We start from the raw sequence: 23,027 nt of genomic DNA, 5'->3' as shown, positions 1-23,027 counted from the left end.
CCCACATGTTGGTAGCCAATATGTTTTGATAGGGCTGATGTGTGCTTTCACAGAAACAAATGCTTCCCCTCCATGCAGCTGTGATTATTGTTTTTTTATTTCAATCAATCAATCAGGCGATTTGTATAGCGCGGCTAATCACCTGTGAGGGTCTCAAGGCACTGGGGGAAGGAAGGTGTGGAAGGATCAGCCGAAGAGCCAGGTCTTGAGGTCCTTCCTGAACTGAGATAGGGTAGAGGATTGCCTGAGGTGGATGGGGAGGGTGTTCCAGGTCTTGGCGGTGATGTGGTAGAAGGATCTTCCTCCCGCTGTGGTTTTCCTGATGCAGGGGACATTGGCGAGGGCCTGGTGAGCGGAGTTGTATGGCAGGAGTGTAGAAGGTGAGTCTGTGGTTTAGGTAGACTGGTCTGGTGTCGTACAGGGCCCTGTAGGCGTGGGTCAGGCGATTAAAGGTGATTCTCTTGTCGATTGGCAACCAGTGTAGGTCTCTTAGGAGGGCGGAGGTGTGGCTGTGTCGTGGGGTGTTCTTGATGAGCCAGGCGGTGGCATTTTGCTGCCTGAGACAGCAGCAGTATTGCTCCCTGACCTTGAACCTTTGAGGCTATTAAAGTGTATTAGATAAGTAGATGATTTAATGTGTTTGTCTTCCATTTTTGCTGCTGCCAGAGAAAAACAATCATGAGGAAATGTTATGATAAAGGCACTAGACTTGTCATATTGATTGAGAAAAGTGTATGTTTAGTCAGTCATCTTTTTCAAGGGTTGATTGTTATTACTCTTTTGAAGCCTGCAGTTAGTTATTTTTTATATGGAATCTTACACATTACTGTAGTAGGCAAGTGTTTTGGTACTGATAACCCGTTTCACATTCAGAATCCTTGTTAGATCTTCTAAGGGGAGACTATATTTTGCTTTGTAAACTGCAGTGTTGTGTACTACAGGGAGTGCAGAATTATTAGGCAAGTTGTATTTTTGAGGATTAATTTTATTATTGAACAACAACCATGTTCTCAATGAACCCAAAAAACTCATTAATATCAAAGCTGAATATTTTTGGAAGTAGTTTTTAGTTTGTTGTTAGTTTTAGCTATGTTAGGGGGATATCTGTGTGTGCAGGTGACTATTACTGTGCATAATTATTAGGCAACTTAACAAAAAAAAAATATATACCCATTTCAATTATTTATTATTACCAGTGAAACCAATATAACATCTCAACATTCACAAATATACATTTCTGACATTCAAAAACAAAACAAAAACAAATCAGTGACCAATATAGCCACCTTTCTTTGCAAGGACACTCAAAAGCCTGCCATCCATGGATTCTGTCAGTGTTTTGATCTGTTCACCATCAACATTGCGTGCAGCAGCAACCACAGCCTCCCAGACACTGTTCAGAGAGGTGTACTGTTTTCCCTGCTTGTAAATCTCACATTTGATGATGGACCACAGGTTCTCAATGGGGTTCAGATCAGGTGAACAAGGAGGCCATGTCATTAGATTTCCTTCTTTTATACCCTTTCTTGCCAGCCACGCTGTGGAGTACTTGGACGCGTGTGAAGGAGCATTGTCCTGCATGAAAATCATGTTTTTCTTGAAGGATGCAGACTTCTTCCTGTACCACTGCTTGAAGAAGGTGTCTTCCAGGAACTGGCAGTAGCACTGGGAGTTGAGCTTGACTCCATCCTCAACCCGAAAAGGCCCCACAAGCTCATCTTTGATGATACCAGCCCAAACCAGTACTCCACCTCCACCTTGCTGGCGTCTGAGTCGGACTGGAGCTCTCTGCCCTTTACCAATCCAGCCACGGGCCCATCCATCTGGCCCATCAAGACTCACTCTCATTTCATCAGTCCATAAAACCTTAGAAAAATCAGTCTTGAGATATTTATTGGCCCAGTCTTGACGTTTCAGCTTGTGTGTCTTGTTCAGTGGTGGTCGTCTTTCAGCCTTTCTTACCTTGGCCATGTCTCTGAGTATTGCACACCTTGTGCTTTTGGGCACTCCAGTGATGTTGCAGCTCTGAAATATGGCCAAACTGGTGGCAAGTGGCATCGTGGCAGCTGCACGCTTGACTTTTCTCAGTTCATGGGCAGTTATTTTGCGCCTTGGTTTTTCCACACGCTTCTTGCGACCCTGTTGACTATTTTGAATGAAACGCTTGATTGTTTGATGATCACGCTTCAGAAGCTTTGCAATTTTAAGAGTGCTGCATCCCTCTGCAAGATATCTCACTATTTTTGACTTTTCTGAGCCTGTCAAGTCCTTCTTTTGACCCATTTTGCCAAAGGAAAGGAAGTTGCCTAATAATTATGCACACCTGATATAGGGTGTTGATGTCATTAGACCACACCCCTTCTCATTACAGAGATGCACATCACCTAATATGCTTAATTGGTAGTAGGCTTTCGAGCCTATACAGCTTGGAGTAAGACAACATGCATAAAGAGGATGATGTGGTCAAAATACTAATTTGCCTAATAATTCTGCACTCCCTGTATGTTAATGTATGGATGCATGCTGCATTGTTGCCTTGTGGGGAAACTTAAGCTCAGTGCAGGAGGGCTCCGCTGGTTATGGTAACAACAGCAAGCCTGATTGTTTTACTAGGCAAAAATATTTTCATGCTGTAGGAAAGTACCCTCTTTCTTTCCCCCAGTTTTTGCCTGTTTACCCCCAGATATTGCCTGTTGTCAATATGTTTTTGACTGTGTTCACTGGGTTCCTGCTAACCAGGACCCCAGTGACTGTGCTCCCTTCCTTTAAATTTGGTTGCTTGGATCACACACCTCTCACATTTGACATCCTGGTGCCTCCTTATAAGTCCCTAGTATATGGTACCCAGGACATTGGCTGCATCATGTATTGTGCCACCCATGGGGAGCCCATGCAAAGTGTATCTGCAGGCCTGCCATTGCAGATGGTGTAAAGGGTAAATTCACTCTTTTCATTACAGGTCACTGCACCAGGTCACTGTAAGTCACCCCTAGGGTAGGCCCTCCTAGCCCAGAGGGCAGGGTGCAGGTACTTGTGTGTGAGGGCACCCCAGCATGAGCAGAGGTGCCCCTACAAACTCCAGCTCCATTTTCATGGACTTTGTGAGTGTGGGGACTCCATTTCAAACATGTACCAGTGGCATAGGTCACTGGCTATGTCCAGCTACATAATGGTAACTACAAACCTAGACATGTTTGGTATCAAACATGTCGGAATCGTACCCCAATATTGTTACCAGTATTGGAAGCAGGATTCCATGCTCTCTGGGGGCTCCTTAGAGGACCCCTAGCATTGGCCCTACCAGCTTTCTGGGGTATTCCGGGGAGCCCAAGCTGCTGCCACCCCTCAGACAGGTTTCTGCCCTCCTGCTGCTTGAACAGCTCAAGCCCAGGAAGGCAGAACAAAGAATCCCCTTTGGGAGAGGGAGGATTTCGTTGACTGTGGCCCTTCGACACCTCGCCTGGCTACGAACATCTGACTTCTTTGGGGATGTCCATGCAAACCTTATGGACATGCCCTTCTATGGCTCATGCCTATTTGGAGAAAAGGCAGACTCAGTGCTGGAGCGCTTTAAGGACTCCGGGCTACGGCCAAGTCCTTGGGCCTCTCTGTGACCCCTCGCCAACCGTCTCTCTTTCTTCCCTTTCATGGCTACAGAAGGGTTGCAGCACCACGCTACCCACAGGCCTGCCACTGTCTTCCGCCAGGTCAGCAGCTTGTGCGAGGATGCTGTTGTGGTGCCTTCAGACCCAGAGGGTCTGGCCAGAAGTCTTCCGCCACCCAACCCTCTACCTCCAAAGAGTCCAAGCACTCCTAGAGTGATTCTGCAAGGCCATACTTGTCCAGTTGGAGGGAGGATAAGTCAGCATCCCCCTCACTAGCAGTCCATGACGTGGGACAAACGGGTTTTGCTGATCATACAGGAGAGCTACTCTCTCCCCTTCCAGTCTTTCCCTCCTCCATTGCCTACCTCAAAAGAACAGCTGTTGGAGGATCATTTGGTTTTACTCCACGAGGAAGTTACGTCTCTCTTGGCCAAGGGAGCCATAGAAAGGGTCTCAATATCAGAAGTAGGCAGTGGTTGTTATTCCCGCTATTTTCTGATACCCAAAAAGAACAAGGGCTTTCGCCCTAGTCTGGATTTATGAGACATCAATCTCTTCCTCAAGAAGGAGAAATTCAAAATGCTCTCTCTAGCTCAGGTCTTGTCTGCCCTAGAGCAAGGAGACTGTATGGTAGGTAGCGTTGCACTTGCAGGATGCGAACTTCCACATCCTCATACTGCCTGCTCACAGGCGTTACTTGCAGTTTAGGGTGGGCAACGAGCACTTTGAATTTACCGTGCTACCCTTCAGCCTTACCAGTGCCCTGCGGGTGTTCAGCAAGGTGATGGCGGTGGTCGCAGCTCATCTGCGCAGGTTAGGGGTTTCAGTCTTTCCCTGCCATGATGACTGTAAGGAAATGCCTCCTTGGCATGGTTACCCCCTAACGTTTTGCTTTTGCTGATGCTAAGTTATGATTTGAAAGTGTGCTGGGACCCTGCTAACCAGGCCCCAGGACCAGTGTTCTTTTCCTAAACTGTACCTTTGTCTCCACAATTAGCACAACCCTGGCACTCAGGTAAGTCCCTTGTAACTGGCACCCCTGGTACCAAGGGCCCTGATGCCAGGGAAGGTCTCTAAGGGCTGCAGCATGTCTTATGCCACCCTAGGGACCCCTCACTCAGCACGTGCACACTGCCTCACAGCTTGTGTGTGCTGGTGGGGGGGAAATGACGAAGTTGACATGGCACTCCCCTCAGAGTGCCATGCCAACCTCACACTGCCTGTGGCATAGGTAAGTCACCCTTCTAGCAGGCCTTACAGCCCTAAGGCAGGGTGCACTATACCACAGGTGAGGGCATATGTGCAAAACCTTAGACATTGCAAGTGCAGGGTAGCCATAAGAGTATATGATCTGGGAGTTTGTCAAACACAAACACCACAGTTCCATAATGGCTACACTGAAAACTGGGAAGTTTGGTATCAAACTTCTCAGCACAATTAATACACACTGATGCCAGTGTGCAATTTATTGTAAAATACACCCAGAGGGCATCTTAGAGATGCCCCCTGAATACATACCCAACTTCTAGTGTAGGCTGACCAGTTCCTGCCAGCCTGCCACACACCAGACATGTTGCTGGCCACATGGGGAAAGTGCCTTTGTCACTCTGTGGCCAGGAACAAAGCCTGTACTGGGTGGAGGTGCTTCTCACCTCCCCCTGCAGGAACTGTAACACCTGGCGGTGAGCCTCAAAGGCTCACCCCTTTTGTTACAGCGCCCCAGGGCATCCCAGCTAGTGGAGATCCCTGCCCCTCCGGCCACTGCCACCACTTTTGGCGGCAAGGCTGGAGGAGATAATGAGAAAAACAAGGAGGAGTCACCCAGCAGTCAGGACAGCCCCTAAGGTGTCCTGAGCTGAGGTGACCCCTACCTTGAGAAATCCTCCATCTTGAGTTTGGAGGACTCCAATAGTATTAGGGATGTGCCCCCCTCCCCACAGGGAGGAGGCACAAAGAGGGTGTAGCCACCCTCATGGACAGTAGCCATTGGCTACTTCCCTCCCAGACCTAAACACACCCCTAAATTCAGTATTTAGGGGTTCCCCGGATCCCAGGAAATCAGATTCCTGCAACCTGAAGAAAGAAGAGGGACTGCTGACCTACAAGCCTGCAGAGGAGGAGGAAGACGACAACTGATTTGGCCCCAGACCTACCGGCCTGTCTCCAACTTCAAAAACCTGCTCCAGCGACGCATCCGACAGGGACCTGCGACCTCTGAAGCCTCAGAGGACTGCCCTGGACTACAGGACCAAGAAACTCCCATGAACAGCGGCCCTGTTCAAAACCAGCTACTTCTTTGCAACAAAGAATCAACTCCCAAGGACTTCACGGTCCCCGTCTGAAGCGTGAGACTCTACACTCTGCACCCGACGCCCCTGGCTCGACCTGCAGAAAACCAACACTTCAGGGAGGACTCCCCGGCGACTGTGAGCCCGTGAGTAACCAGAGACGACCCCCCTGAGCCCCCACAGCGACGCATGCAGAGAGAATCCAGAGGCTCCCCCTGACCGTGACTGCCTGTAACTAGGGACCTGACGCCTGGAACCCACACCACACCCGCAGCCCCCAGGACCTGAAGGAACCGAACTTCGATGCAGGAGTGACCCCCAGGCGACCCTGTGCCTTGCCCAGGTGGTGGCTGTCCTGAGAAGCCCCCCTGTGCCTGCCTGCACCGCTAGAGTGACCCCCGGGTCCCTCCATTGAAACCTATACAAAACCCGACACCTGCTTTGCACACTGCACCCATCCGCCCCTGTGCTGCTGAGGGTGTTTTGTGTGCCTACTTGTGTCCCCCCAGTGCTCTACAAAGCCCCCCTGGTTTACCCCCTGAGGACACAGGTACTTACCTGCTGGCAGACTGGAACCGGAGCACCTCTGTTCTCCATAGGCGCCTATGTGTTTGGGGCACCTCTTTGACTTCTGCACCTGACTGGCCCTGAGCTGCTGGTGTGGTAACTTTGGGGTTTCCTTGAAACTCCAACGGTGAGTTGCCTATGCCGCAGGACTGAGACTTGTAAGTGTTTTAATTACCTCCTAATCTAACCTTTACTTACCTCCCCAGGAACTGTTGATTTTTGCACTGTGTCCACTTTGAAAATAGTGTATTGCAATTTTTACAAAGACTGTACATGATATTGTTTTCATTCAAAGTTCCTAAAGTATCTAAGTGAAGTACCTTACATTTAAAGTATTAACTGTAAATCTTGATCCAGTGGTTCTTAAAATAAACTAAGAAAATATATTTTTTAATATAAAAACCTATTGGCCTGGGGTAAGTCTTTGAGTGTGTGTTCCTCATTTATTGCCTGTGTGTGTACAACAAGTGCTTAACACTACTCTCTGATAAGCCTACTGCTCAACCACACTACCACAAAATAGAGCATTAGAATTATCTCTTTTTGCCACTATCTTACCTCTAAGGGGAACCCTTGGACTCTGTGCACACTATTTCTTACTTTGAAATAGTATATACAGAGCCAACTTCCTACAATGACTGATTGTTGAAGGCTCCTTTGCCCCAAGCTGTCATCTCCAGACAAGGGTGAACCTCCTGCATTTGTTGGGGTTTACTATAAATGTGCCGAAGTCACACCTAACTCCCTCCCAGACACTCCCTTTCATTGGAGCTGTTCTGGACACAATGCAGTTGCGGGCTTATCCTCCCAAGTACCGAGTCCAGGATATACAGGTTATGATTCTGATGTTTTGGCCTCTATCCTGGATTTCGGTGAAACAGACTCTGAGCCTGCTGGGCCTCATGGCTTCATGCATCCTGTTAGTAAAACATGCCATATGGCACATGTGGGCTCTGCAGTGGGACCTGACGTTCTAGTGGGCGCAGCATCAGGGGGATCTCTCCTACATGGTCCAGATCTCAGCGCGAACTGCAAATGACCTGCAGTGTTGGTTAAAGTACTGCGAATGGGTCAGAGACAGACTACTCTCCCTTCCCCAACCAGGTCTCACACTAGTGACAGATGCATTGCTTCTAGGATGAGGCGGCCATCTGGGAGGGTTGGAGATAAGTGGACTCTTGTCTTAACTAGAATCTGGACTCCACATCAATCTACTGGAGCTCCGGGCAATCCAGCTAGTGTTGAAGACATTTTTTACCTTTATCAAGGGGAAGATAGTGCAGGTGTTCACAGACAACACCACCACAATGTGGTACTGCAACAAGCAGGGCGGTGTGGAGTCGTGGACCCTTTGTCCAGAGGCCTTTTGCCTTTGGACATGGCTGGAACAGCAGGGCATAAACCTTGGTGGTTCAACACCTTGCAGGTTCTCTGAACTCCAGGGCAGACAAACTCAGCCATCGATGCCTAGCGTATCACAACTGGTGTTTCCATCGGAAGGTGGCACAAGGACTCTTTCAGCACTGGGGAGAGCCTTGGTTAGATCTGTTTGCCGCTGAAGAGAACACGCAATGTCAGCAGTATTGCACGTTTCGAGTTTCCTAGGAGGCACTTGCTCAGCGATGCTTTTCTCCATGAGTGGAGCTCAGGCCTCCTGTATGCCTTTCCCCACATACCACTTCTGCCCAGAGTTCTCAAGAAGATGAGGCGACCGGAGCTTTGTGGCTCCGGACAGGCCACATAGAGTCTGGTATTCGGAGCTTCTGAAAATGAGCACCAATACTCCGATCAGGTTGCCCCATCAGGAAGATCTTCTTTAACAACAGCAGGTAAGGGTTCTCCACCCGAACCTGTCAACTCTGCACCTTCATACGTGGAGATTGAATGGCGGAAGTTGACAGCCTTTGACCTTCCTCCTGAAGTCTGTAAAGTTATTTTGGCAGCCAAGAGTCCCTCCGCCAACACGGTATATGCCTGCCACGGGAGGCGGTTTGTAGATTATTGTACAGAAAGATCTATTGATTCTTCTTCTGCCACGCTCTCTGATATCCTTCTCTTTATTCTATCCCTGGCTCACCAGGGTTCTGCACTGGGCACACTCAAGGCATATCTATCTTCTGTATCTGCTTTTTTATGGCTGCCTGGTCAATCTTCATTGTTCAAATCATCTATTGTACATATATTTCTCAAAGGGCTTGTACATTTGTTTCATCCTTCACTCTTTGTCATGTCTCAGTGGGACTTAAATCTGGTTCTCACCTATCTTATGTGTGCTCCCTTTGTGCCACTCCACAACTGTCCCCTCTGGCTGCTCACCATCAAGACAGCTTTCTTAGTCACAATAACATTTGCCCGGAGTGTGAGTGAGATGCAGGCTTCGTCATCCAAGCCTCCGTATCTCACAATGTTTCTGGACAAGGTAGTGCTTCATACTCCTGCCTCTTTCCTCCCTAAGGTGGTGACCCCATTTCACCTGGGTCAGACGATCACTTTTTTCCCCTGTGTCCCGCTAAGGAAGAGGAGCAACTCAACTGACTGGACCCAAAAAGAGCTTTGTCATTCTACCTTGATCACACAAAAGAATTCCAGAACTCTTTGTGGGGTATGTCGGAGTGAAGAAAGGTCCGGCAGTGCAGAAACAAACTATTTCGCGCTGGGTCGTTCTCTGCATAAAGATCTGCTACGCTGAGGCCAGGAAGCAGCCTCGTGAGGGCTTGAGGGCCTTTCCACCAGGGGCAAGGCTGCTACTACAGCGTTAGCATGAGGTGTACCACTCCTGGACATCTGCCAAGCAGCAACGTGGGTGTCACTGCAGACATTTGCCAAACACTACTGCCTGGACAGTCAAGTTTGCAGAGACGGGCTTTTTGCCCGTTTGGTCCTGCAGGACCTTTTACTCTAAAGTGAATTTGTCTGCAGCCCCCCACCAGGACGTTATGGCTTGGGTATCTATCTTAAGGTAAAGTATCTGTAGCTAGGAAGCCTGTATCACATGAACAAGTTACTTACCTTCGGTTACGCGTTATCTGGTAATGACTCTTTCTAGCTCCGCTGTCCAGGATGAAGACCGAGCTGGACAAACTCAAGGCTGTTGGCCTTGAGAAGAAAAAATGAGTACCGCAGACATTACAAGCTCTACAATAGGAGATTTTTCCAGGAGAGGGTTAAAACCCCTCACTGGCAGCAGCACCAGTAGCAGGCATGATCCCACTAGCATCCTCGTAGACTATCCAGAGAAAGGGTCACCCAGCAGCCTGCAGCCCCAGGAAACCTGCTGTCAGGCAATGAAATGTTACTTCCCCCTTTGCTGCTCCCTGTTCGGGGGGTGGGGGGCGTATTGCGAATTACTGGAAAGAGTGGAAATCTACCAAGAATGACAGAAGGGTCTTGAATATTGTGCAGAATGGCTGTTCTCTCCTCTTCAAGTCCCCTCCTCTGGCGGTCCCTCTGGCAAAAACATCCTGCTACTAGCTGGACCTCTTGCATTCGAAAGTCAACACCTTGCAGCAAAAAGAGGCCATAGATGGGGTCCTGTGTCATTAAAGGGAATCGGAAATCTATTCCTGTTACTTGGTAGTAAAAAAGAAAGGACCAAAGCAAAAGTTCAAACCCATTTTAGCCCTCAGAGAAAAATTCAAAATGCTGGCTCTGCACCAAATCTACCCACAGTTGCAGCAAGGGGATTTGATGTGTGTGATCAACCCTTTAGGATGCATATTTACATACACCGATCTCCTCAAAGCATCACAAATTCCTGTGGTTCAAGGTGGGGGTCTCAGCACTACCAGTACAAAGTACTCCCATTTGGCCTCGTGTCAGCTCCACGAACATTCTCAAAGTGCATGTCCGCAGTCGCAGCATTCTTAAGGAGGCAGAAGATCTTTGTGTATCCTTACTTTGACGACTGACTCATGAAACGTTTCTCTCCATCCCAAACAAAGAAGCATGTTCAATTTTCTGGTGAAGACTCTCTCAAGCCTTGGCCTTCAGATTAGTTTTCGAAAATCAAGAGTCGATCCAGTTCAAAAGGTACATTACTAAGGGGCCATACTGGATACACAGTCTGCAAGAGTGTCTCCTTCGGAATAGAGACTGTCATCCTTGACTCTGAAATGTTGTGCTCTTCTGAGGTCTCAGCAAGACAGATAGCGTCCCCTCTGGGGTCCATGGCTTCTTGCATCTTCATAGTGCCGAACATGAGCCTGCACATGAGACCCCTATGGCAGTGTTTAGAGGTTCAGTGGAACCAGCTTTCCAACTTGGGAGGACAAACTCAGTTCATCACAAGCTGCACGATAATCTCTCCTATGGTGGTCTCAAAGGAACAATCTCATGGTGGGGGTAGCACTTCACCAGGAGCCACCCTCACAAACACTGAATACAGACACCTCCCTCTAAGGATGGGGAGCTCACATGGGTTCTCTGCAGACTCAGGGTGTATTTTCACACAGAGAACACACATACCACATCAACATGCTGGAACTTAGAGCAGCCCACCTGGCTTTGACATCTTTGTACAGTTCTCAATAGTAAGTGCATCCTTGTCCAAACCAACAACACAACAACCATGCATTACTTAACCCCTTCGCTGCCAGGCCTTTTCCCCTCCTGTGCCGAGCCTTTTTTTGGCTATTTGGGGCAGTTTGCGCTTAGGCCCTTGTAAGGAAATGGCTCCCTGTTGCAGTTACCCCCCACTTTTTGCCTAATACTGATGCTGACTTGACTGAGAAGTGTGCTGGGACCCAGATAATCAGGCCCCAGCACCAGTGTTCTTTCACCTAAAATGTACCATTGTTTCCACAATTGGCACACCCCTGGCACACAGATAAGTCCCTTGTAAAAGGGACCACTGGTACCAAGGGCCCTGTGACCAGGGAAGGTCCCTAAGGGCTGCAGCATGTCTTATGCCACCCTGGGGACCCGTCACTCAGCACATGCACACTGCCTCACAGCTTGTGTGTGCTGGTGGGGGGGAAATGACGAAGTCGACATGGCACTCCCCTCAGAGTGCCATGCCCACCTCACACTGCCTGTGGCATAGGTAAGTCACCCCTCTATTAGGCCTTACAGCCCTAAGGCAGGGAGCACTATACCACAGGTGAGGGCCTATGTGCATGAGCACTATGCCCCTACAGTGTCTAAGCATAACCTTAGACATTGTAAGAGCAGGGTAGTCCTAAAGAGCATATGGTGTCGGAGTTTGTCAAAAACAAACTGCACAGTCCCATAATGGCTACACTGAATACTGGGAAGTTTGGTATCAAACTTCTCAGCACAATAAATGCACACTGATGCCAGTGTGGGCTTTATTGTAAAATGCACCCAGAGGGCATCTTAGAGATGCCCCCTGAATACCAGTCAGACTCCTAGTGCTAGGCTGACCAGTTTCTTCCAGCCTGCCACAACCAGACTAGTTTCTGGCCACATGGGGAGAGTGCCTCTGTGGCCAGGAACAAAGCCCGTACTGGATGGAGGTGCTTTTCACCTCCCACGGGAGGAACTGTAAAACCTGTTGGTGAGCCTCAAAGGCTCATGCCTTTTGTTACAGCACCCCAGGGCATCCCAGCTAGTGGAGATGGCTGCCCCTCCGGCCACTGCCCCCACTTTTGGCGGCAAGGCTGGAGGAGATAATGAGAAAAACAAGGAGGAGTCACCCACCAATCAGGACAGCCCCTAAGGTGTCCTGAGCTGAGGTGACCCCTGCCTTTGGAAATCCTCCATCTTGAGATTGGAGGATCACACCAAAAGGATTAGGGATGTGCCCCCCTCCCCTCAGGGAGAGTAACAAAGAAGGTGTAGCCACCCTTCAGGACATTGGCTACTGCCCTCCTGACCTAAACACACCCATAAATCTAGTATTTAGGGGCACCCCAGAACCCTGGAAATCAGATTCCTGCAACCTACACAAAAAAGAAGGACTGCTGACCTGAAAGCCCTGCAGAGACGACTGAGACGACAGCTGACTTGGCTCCAGCCCTACCGGCCTGTCTCCAAACTCAAAGAACCTGCACAGCGACACATCAGACAGGGACCAGCGACCTCTGAAGTCTCAGAAAACTGGCCCGAAACCGAAGGACCAAGAAACTCCAGAGAACAGCGGCACTGTTCAAAAACAGCAACAATTTTGCAACTTTTAAAGACTTCACTCTTCCCGCCGGAAGCGTGAGACATCACGCTCTGCACCCGACGCCCCCGGCTCAAGCTCCAGAGAACCAACACTACAGGGAGGACTCCCAGGCGACTGCGACCTCGTGAGTAACCTGAGACGACCCCCCTGGACTCCCACAGCGACGCATGCAGAGAGGATCCAGAGGCTCCCCCTGACCGCGACTACCTGGAACAAAGAACCCAACGCCTGGACCCAGCACTGCACCCGCAGCCCCCAGGACCAAAAGAAATCGAACTCCAGTGCAGGAGTGACCACCAGGCGACCCTCTGCCTAGCCCAGTCGGTGGCAGGCCCGAGAAGCCCCCCTAAGCCCAGCCTGCACCGCTAGAGTGATCCCCGGGTGCCTCTATTGATTCCTATTGAAAACCAGACGCCTGCTAAGCACACTGCACCCGGCCGCCCCCAGTGCTCTACAAAACCCCCCTGGTCTGCCTTCCGAAGACGCAGACCTGTTGGCAGACTGGAACCGGAGCACCCCTGTTCTCCATAGGCTCTTATGTGTTTTGGACCCTCCTTTGACCTCTGCACCTGACCGGCCCTGTGTTGCTAGTGCGGTGACTTTGGGGTTGCCTTGAACCCCCAACGGTGGGCTGCCTATGCCCAGGAACTCTTAAGTGCCTTACTTACCTGAAAAACTAACCAGTACTAACCTCCCCCAGGAACTGTTGATTTTTGCACTGTGTCCACTTTTAAAATAACTTATTGCCATTTTACTAAAACTGTGTATGTTACTGCTCTAATTCAAAGTTCCTTACTTACCTGTGTAGAGTACCTTGCATTTTATGTATTTACTTCAAATCTTGAATCTTGTGGTTCTAAAATAAATTAAGAAAATATATTTTTCTGTATAAACATTATTGGCCTGGAGTTAAGTCTTTGAGTGTGTGTTCCTCATTTACTGCCTGTGTGTGTACAACAAAGGCTTAACACTATCCTATGATAAGCTTACTGCTTGACCACACTACCACAAAATAGAGCTTTAGAATTATCTAATTTTGCCACTATCTTACCTCTAGGGGAACCCTTGGACTCTGTGCACACTATCTCATACTTCGAGATAGTGTATATACAGAGCCAACTTCCTACACAAGGACTTCCTCTTCTCTTTCTCTTTTTCCCTCTTCTTTAGCTATCTTTTCTCATGCTCTTGATTCTCGATGCTGACAGTGGCACGCATTATTGGGATATTTGCCCCATGCTTGTTTACACTTTGTCTGGAAATGTATCATATGTAACATCGTGGATGGAAATTATGTGACTGTTCATCCGGTTCTAACGTTTGATGTGTTTTTTATAACTTGCTATTTACGCATTCTGCCTGATGCATCGGAGTTGTCTCTTGTTATGTGTCTTAACTTTGAAAACGCAATAAACAAAATAATAAGTAAAAAAATGTGATGAAGTGAATTGGGAAGGTGAAAACAAAAAAGGACAGTAAGAGACTTTTCTGTTTTGCAAAAGTTCCACATACTTTATTTCATCCATATTTCACCAAGTTCTTTGGACCAATTTGTTTCCCTCGCAGGAAGCAATGGACACGAGTTTATGTTTCTCCTGAAGGGACACGAGGACTTGCGCCAGGATGAGAGAGTGATGCAGCTGTTTGGACTTGTCAACACTCTCTTGGCCAATGATCCAGCTTCTCTGCGAAAGAACCTCAGGTACAGTGAGTAGTAGAATTGAATTGGACATCTGTGCCCCTTTGATGTTTAGAGTGCTCATTTCCCTTTTGAGTAGTGATTATATTGTGCTTTCCCACTAGTATGTGCATGGAATCTGTTTCCATCCTAGTAGGAGCTACCCCTCAGTCACTTTTTGACTGATCTTTTTTTGACGTTGCAGCAAGAATTTTTTGAGTGTTGACACTCATGGTGCATCCAGATGTAGTCACATAAGACCAGTTTCATGCCTTGCAGATCCTGTCATCGGGCGATGTCCGTGACAGATATGCACCTTGTGTATCTGCAGTGTCTGGTGCGCGACCACAACCCGAAGTCGTACTCCTACTGCCCGGCCATGAATCCGAAATCTTTGAGGGAGCGGTCTCTCGGCACTCAGCTCTGCATCGCTCCCACTCTTGGTCAAGAGGAAGGTTCTGAGAATGGTTGTAGAGCCCACATTTTTCATTGTCCCATTCCAAGTACTCAGGAAGGTTGGGTTAGTCGAGGCACAAAAAGAAGTTGAAGAAGAACAGGTTTCTTCAGGGCTCTGTGCTTTAGGCGTGGAAAGTTGTGGAAAATAAACTGGCGTCAGAGCACCAGGGTGGCACCTGTATACCCGTGCACATGACGTCGACAACTGACACTGAGCCAACTGATGCCACCTGAAGGCATGCAGGGGTACTGCTCAAGAAAAAAATCTGGATCCAGACTCACGCGTCGGAGAAACTTTAAGGCAAGGAATCTGCAACTAGAATATGTCTCAAACAGATAACGCATTACAGAAGGTAAGTAACTTGTTAATTCGGTCTTTTACTCTTTCACTTCACCTCAATAATTGTCCTTGTTGCACGTGGAGCTATAATTAATATCTACTGCAAAACTGTTACAAGAAAGTAATATTTTTATTTTGCTGAATTAATTTGTTACACATTGACTAATGCAGCAAAGCAAGAAGTATCCTTCATGTAAGAGACTGGACGTTGAAGTAGTCTTAAATATACATTTGCGACCTGCGCTGTTGTGGATCACTTGCTGCACACTCTTGTGCCATTTAGTTTGCAGTGCATAATCCTGGAACATGTTTTTCTATGAAGTCTTTCTTTTAGTTTTGTTTGTTCATGGAACGACCCGTCATTACGCCCCTAAACCTCAGAAAGAGTAAGGACATAGTCTCCCCCTTAAGTTGTGTTTTTTCCACCAGCATGCCTATAGTTGTTTTTGCTGAGCAACAAAGAAAAATTAAAAAAATCTGAACGATGGAAAATAATTGTACAGAAGTGTAGCTGAAACATCGATAACGGAGATAAGACAGAACTTTAGTCCATCAATACCAAATTCACATGTGCACCCCTTGAGGTTTCAGGTCTTATAAAAATTACTCCAGAGGATGCTGGGAGATAGAAAAAATGTCATGTTGATTTTATCCCTTTTGTCATACCAAATTCCCAATTGTAGATCATCATGGAGTCTGCAACGTGTGCCTGCTAAGAAACCACAACACAAATGTGTTCAGCTTGCCAGTTGTTGCAGTCTAAGAAAATGTTCAGCAGTAAAGGTCCAGATGCTGTGCTGGTTATGCAGCCACAGGGGAAATGGTTTGCTTGAGCATCAGTGGAGTTATGAAGAATGTGTTAAAGATACCAAATTTGAGGACTATATCTGGGATAACTGGCCCGAAGGAAGATGAGTACATACTAGTCACATTTTGAGCCTAAGATGTTCGATTCTGAACATACCCATCAACTTCCTTTGAGTCTACCAAGTTGAGGCACAGTGACGTCATATAAAATGCTCACACCAGTACTCTGATGTCAAATCATCATGAAGGACAATCTGGAAAAGAGGTTTGGCTTAAAAAGAAGGATCAACTCCAAGGCACTCAGTTACTTCAGAACTTCGGGCACAAGATTGGTTTGAAAAAGGATCTTTACTCTCAAGGGTCATTGACCTGAAAAAGGCAGTGGGTATGAATTGAAAATGTGGTGTCCAAATCTTCACTTCTCTTAAATCCACAATCAAACCATGGCTGAGGATCAGTCTTCAAAGCTTCGAAGCTGAGCTAAAGCACACACCCCATCATCATCAGCCTTGGATCAGTAGAGGCGCCTCTAAACTTGTGACAAAAATACAGGACACACAAGACCAACATCGCCCGATACTGTAGTAGCTCCAAATCAACCTTAAAAGTAGAGAACAAAATCTTAGCTTAGAGCTTATAAGATACTTACGAAGACTTAACACACAGAGCAGGATAATGTACAGCCATTAGACACCCCTCCCTATTTGCCTTCCTAACCTCTTTACACCAGGTCAGATGAGAACAATGCCAGGGACCAGGAACACACATCAGGCAGAAGAAAGTGTTGATACACTGCATACATATGTATTTGAATTTGATAATGAAGAACAATTAGAACAGTATCCAGTAAAGTAATTTTCAAATGACAAGACTTCTGCATACTTTTCAGAGAGCTGCATTTGAGCATGAGTGGGTATAGTGATAGATGATTAAGTAATTGAGACATTATCTAAAATAGAGAGAACAAATTAGTGTATTGTCTATGCTTAAAACTGATTTAAAATTAACCGAAGGAGGTTCCAGCAAATACTAACCCCTAGAATTGAAAGTAAATACAAGGCAGCACCACAAAATAATTTCTACGTAAATGGAATGTCCTGTAGACTACCAGGTGCTACATGCTGCAAATAAAGTGATATTATACTTAGGGTTGAGAATTGGCCCACAACCAGCTAAAGAAGGTAAACATTTTCATGCAGCTGCCAAGAGAGTGGTAATAGTGGCCACCACTAATTTGCGTATTGCCAACTCACAGACTATACTGAGCAGATATGACAGGTACCAGTGAGGAGACTTGGAGGATTTGTTTACCGTTCTTACCCTAATTTGATAGGAAGAGAGACAGTTATATCCTCTCAGAAGGGATATAGTTCTACTGTGTTCATTAGCTGTGCACTAATTAAAGCACATACTGCATGCTGCCAAATACACAATCATACGTTTGGAAAGACATACCTTATTGCATCTCTCAAGGTTGTGACCTGAAATACAACAACACTTCACATGGTAGTAGATGGCAAATGAATGTTTGCGCCTCAAGTGAAAGAGATGTTTTGAAAGACAACAAAAGACAGAAACAAAGTAAAGCTAATGGGATCCTTACAGTTACAACACATATTTAAAGACACCACAAGGGTGGAAGACCTGTCTTAAGCTTATGACAAAACGTTGAGTGTCCTCAAACATTCCAACAATCAGGTCAGACTCTGCAACAGCAGTTCCCTCTCTGGCAGCAGTTTCAAAGATACAATTTATGAGCAAACCCTCCAGCTAGTATGAGAGGGCCTCACGGCAGAGGATCGTCTGTCTCAAAAAAGTGTCTCAATATCCGGTGCTCCAACACCCAAAACATGTACTATCTCTAGGGGGAAAGTTGACTCATTAACCAGTGATGTAGAATAAAATCATCATGGGAAAATAGGTGCTATCAACATCACAAAAAGCAAACTGTTTAAAAATCTAAACACGTACCTCTGATTCAGCCGCCACAACTATATACTTTTTCCATTATCGTTGGAAGAAATTGATTCTTTGATACTAAAGTGCTAGATGAAGTACCTTTCTATTATTTTTATTAAATCTTTATGTAAAGATAGTACACTTCTAGATGGCGGCCCCTCAGGAAGTGATCTTGTCATTGAAGTACACAGTAGAGGGACTTCACGACCACCACTGATTTAAAGGATGCATACTTTCACATTCCAGTGCATTCATTTCTCAGCTTTATCTTGTTTTTGTGGCAAGTGGCACATAGTTCCTGCCTTGTGGAATATTGTAAACTCCATGGTGTTTACAAATTGTTTGGCAGTGATGGTAGCACATTTACATTGTCAATTAGTTCATGTATAATCATAATTCTATACATAGATGTCTCGTATAGGAGAACACAGCTCAGAAATGCCAGTTACAAGCTCAAAAACTATGACTTTGCTACTCAGACTGTACTCGCACAATTTTCTGAATGCAAAACCCAGTTTCATTATGGGAAAGGTTTACCGCTCAATAGAAAAATTATTGTTCCAGACAGCAGTTCCTATTTACCAGATGTCTCAGCCTCTTACAGTGAGTAAAGTTACAAAGGTAATAGGAACGATAGTGAAAGGCACTGCATGGGTTCTAAATGTCCATTGTCAAATTAATGCCTTGCAGGAATTATTGGTTCACCAGTAGTCTGAAGCAACTGAAATCTGTAAAGAGCCAGTGTTGTAGCACAGAGTAAGGCACATATTAAAATGATGAAACAATGAGACCTTGATGCTGGACAGGCCTTTGCAGACCCAGAGTCTCTAGTAAATGTGACAATTGACGTATCACTGACAGGATGGGATACACACATGTAGATCTAACAATTCAGGGTAAGCGATCTCTATTAGGTAACAACATATACATGCTTTGGAATTTAAGTTGGTCCTTCTAACACTGAAGACTTTTCTCATCGAGTTGAATAGTTTGATAGGTTATTTCAAACAACTCAAGACATATAGTACTACATATAGCAGCAAGGGGGCACACACTCCAGTCAGTTGCTTAATCAGCACAGCAAATTTGGCACTCAGCTCTCAATCATCAGATCAGTTTAATAGTAGAACATGACCCAGAATGGACAAGGATCAGGCTGAGATACTGACCAGAGATCATCGGAGAATCATGAGTGAGAGATCAAGGAAATGGTATTATTTGAAGGATAGGTCCTGGACCCGGTCCGGCTCCCCAATTCATTCCCATGGCCAATCTTTCTCACACTAGAAATCTTTTGGTAAGTGAAAGAAAAAAACAAAATAATTCCAAGGGCGCCTCTGCTCCTTCCTGATACTCTCTAACTCCAGACAAGAAGCAAGGGCTTTAATGTGGTTCTTAGTCTCGCAGATCCCATTTCCAGCTGATTCCGAGGCAAGGTGGGAGGGGGGGGTCCTCCCTCTGCACCAATTGGACCCACCACAGGCTCTACTCCATCTTCAGTACCGTCTCCCATCCTGGCTTCATAACCCACAGCAAATCATTGAGCATCAATGTCGATGTAAAGGCTGGACAATCAAGTTCAGCCCATTGTGCTCTCTGCTGCAAGAAGGCACCACTTTGTCCGAGGCTGCACTCTGATCTAACTGGGCTGCAGCCTTTTAGTGTCCCATCAGATGCTGATATAGTATCCTTGCCGCATGGAAGGGCCCACACACATTATTCGGAATGGATTCTGATAATAATCCCTATGATCCTAGGGTCGAAATTGCTCAACTATATACGAGTGATAACTGGTATGGGGACCTCCAGGATGTCCGTGGCCTAGACACCTCACCAGACACTGGCCTATTTTCTCGTTCAGGCTCTGCTCCAGAGAATAGTACTTTTTCAGAATGGTCAATCGGTGGGTGGCCGAGATCCTGGATCTACAGTTGCCTGCAATGGAGATGAAGATCAGTGACCTCAGTTAGGTGCTTCAACCTGGGCAAAGCAATACGAAGCAATTACCTCTGTTCTATGAGGCCCTTACAGTCACCCTTTTTGGGACCTGGGTAAAACTCTGTTCCAGACCTCCGGTGAACACTTGGTTTGCATGACTCCACTGCCCAGCCATGTTGGACCCAGACTTTTTGATTCAGCGCCCTCCAGAGCGTTATCTGTGGTTCAGGGTTGGGCAGGAGCATTTCTATTTTTCTCTACTTGGGTGTTCATCAAAATTATGGCTGTGGGCTGGAGCGCATCCTCAGTGGTCACCAGTTTTAGGCTTCCCCTACCTCCATGGCTGCCTGCTAAAGGCAGGCTCGCCCAAAGCAGTCATTACCCACATCCAGAATAGGGCGAATCACCTGACATTGTTGGGGTTCACTATGAAAGAGCTGAAGTCACACCTGACTCCTTCACAGATGCTTCCTTGAACTGAAGCCATTCTTGACACAGTGCAGTTTAGTGCCTTCTCTCCAGAATGGAGAGTCCATGACATTCTGGCTACGATTATGATGTTTCAGCCTGTGTCCTGCATTACAGTGAGGATGACGCTGAGGCTGCTGGGGCTGATGGCCTCCTGCTTCCTGTTGGTTAACCATGCCAGTGCCATATGCTTGCTCTGTAGTGGGATCTGAAGTTCCAGTGGGCACGCCACCAAGGAATCGCTACGATCACATCTTTATTTTGAAGGAGACTGCAGTGGTTGTTGCTGGACCGCAATTGGATCAGAAGCTCCTTCTCATGGCCCCACTCAGAGCTGACCATGAAAACAGATGCATCGCTTTTGGGGGAGGTGGTCACTTGGGAGTGATGGAGATCAGAGGTATCTGGTCTCTGGCAGAGGCCTGGTTCCATATCCGTCTTCTGGAGCTGCGAGCCATCAATTTGGCATTGTCAGCCTTCCTATCATCCATCAGAAGGAGGCAAGAAAAGATGCTCACCGACAATACCTCTGCCATGTAGTTTTGCAACAAACAGAACAGGGTGGTGTCGTGGACACTGTCAGGAGGGCAATAGCCAAGAAGCAGCCCTATGTGGGTGGGCTTTGCTCCACACCTTCACAGAGCACTACTGTCTGGACAGCCAAGTCTGACCAGAAGGGCACTTTGCCTGTTTTGTCCTGCAGGGCGTTTGGGTCTGAGCCAGTTCACCGGCCCACCACCTGGGGGCTACTGCTTTGGTATCTGATCAAAAGGTGAAGAATCTGCAGTTAGAATTATCAACCAGAACACACGTTACTTAACCTTTGTTGATGCTCTTTCTGGTCGATACTCTACATGCTGACTGATATTTAATACCTTGGATCTCCTCGGCTGTGTAAAGTGAACTACAGGTATGTAAGGCCTTGGGATAAAGAGTAGCATTGTAATGGAACAAGTGACCTCAAAAGCAGAGAATGCATTTGGTATTAATTTTTAGTATGACTAAAACCAATTTTTTGGCCTGTATGGAAAGTTCACCACTTTTTGGCTTATTAGATTAGTCAACACATTGTTTAATTTCTGCATTGTTCTTGTCTTGCAAACTTAGGGGTGTGAGCTTTATCTTTTTTAAGTCAAAAAATGCTTTCACCATTCACTGACATTCTGAATTACATTATGTTCAAAGCATGTGTGCTGTAGGTACCCATGCTCTACCTACATCTGCCATCTAGTGTTGGACCCGTATGCTTGAAACTTGTTTTTCTTCAAAGAAGGTTGAGTCACAAGACCTATTGCGACTCCACCCTTTGGCCCACAATGCACTAGCACTGTGGTTCCATCTCTAATAATTATCTTCTGCCATCGATCAGGAACGTTTGTGAACACTGCTCTGGGAGCAGTGCGTTTCCGCTGTACCAGCTACATGCCTTTGGAACACGGTGGGGTAAACAACAACATTTCGCCACAAAGACCTTATGCCTGCGAAGCTGGGATTTCGGACCTGAAGGTTATGGACAGTTAGCCTCCAGGCCACAGTCCTCTACGAACTTTGAGTCTCCTCGGCCCTCTTTTGGAGGGTGTACCTAGGGTGACGGTATGGAATGTACACCCTTCCACTTCTCAGCTGGGTGTAACACCAAATACCCCTGGAGTGGCCAGCACAGTTTCTTCAGTCTGTCTCTCGCCACACTACAAAGAGACTTCCTGTGGGAAGGGGCTTCTGCTGCCAAAATACCCTCCAGTACCGGAGGAAAAGACAGTGGGCTCACCACAAAATGCACCGATAGGTGTCTTCAGAGATGCTGCATATCTTCTGGGCTGAAGACCTGCGTAGCACTAAGAAAGAAGAAGCTGGATCCACTTTTATTTCAGCAGGCCAGAAAGAAAGTCCACAGGCCATCTTCTCAATGCTTCCGATGCAGAGGAAGAGAAGTTCCTAGAGCCTGTACGGAAACACACATTAAAGCTGGTGTAGTGACAGCACCACAGGTGCCACAAGGTGTCACGAGCTCCAAAACACACTTTTACAGAGGCAGAATGCCAGCCTTGCGAGAGTAGGGATTCAAGCCCAGAGTCATAATAGAAATCGCAGAGACCTTCCAGGGTTGCTCCTGTATGCCCTGGACCCAAGGCACAAAACAAAGACAAAGAGCCATGGCGAACTTGAGTGCCGCCACGACGCCCCGAGAAACCGCACTCAGCTCCGAAATCACTGCCAAAATATGCTCCTCCGCTACCATTGGAGCCCACCCCTTCAATGCCGAGATTGGACACTACTGAGTGGTTGATCTTTGAAAAACTGTCCTAAATCCGTGACACGAAGTAGAAGAAACTGTTTACACATCCGATACCGGCAAGATTATTGGCAAGCCCCTGACTCCAGGATTTATCCAGATCCCAGGAAAATCAAGCTGGCCGTTGTAGATTATCCAGGCCTCGACCCCTTAAGTCCTCCACCCATCAAACGGGCCTGGGACTTTGTCACGAGTCTACCACCATTCCGATTCTTACCCGACAGTACCTTCACCTTCCAATATCAGAATTACCATGAAAACTTTTACACGTGGAAGTTTACAGCACATTTTCATTTTTTTACAACAGTATTCTTTACCACGCACTTTCAGTGAAGTTTATGTTAATTACAGTTACTGTGCATGACTTTAGAAAGCATACATTCACTACATATATTTAAAATAAACATTTTTAAGAAACTACAAAATATGAAGAATGAAAATAAATAGTAGTTAACGTACAATAAGCATTTTTGAACCCATAAATTGTAGTATTTGTCCCCA

At 46.8% G+C, this 23,027-nt stretch overlaps 1 protein-coding gene across 2 annotated transcripts in view; it reads left to right on the top strand.

The window, feature by feature from the left end:
* MTOR (mechanistic target of rapamycin kinase) overlaps nucleotides 1–23,027 on the top strand; it is a 1,113,749-nt gene that overhangs the window by 964,591 nt on the left and 126,131 nt on the right. For both annotated transcript variants that reach the window (XM_069241238.1, XM_069241237.1), the window contains one exon: nucleotides 14,154–14,289. In XM_069241238.1, the coding sequence (XP_069097339.1) occupies nucleotides 14,154–14,289 (136 nt within the window). The remainder of the gene's footprint in view (nucleotides 1–14,153; nucleotides 14,290–23,027) is intronic.

The sequence above is a fragment of the Pleurodeles waltl genome, chromosome 6 (assembly GCF_031143425.1).
Source record: "Pleurodeles waltl isolate 20211129_DDA chromosome 6, aPleWal1.hap1.20221129, whole genome shotgun sequence".
NCBI classification, from domain to species: Eukaryota; Metazoa; Chordata; class Amphibia; order Caudata; family Salamandridae; genus Pleurodeles; species Pleurodeles waltl.
The sequence above is the reverse complement of the archived record's forward strand: the minus strand, read 5'-3'. Positions and strand labels throughout refer to the sequence as shown.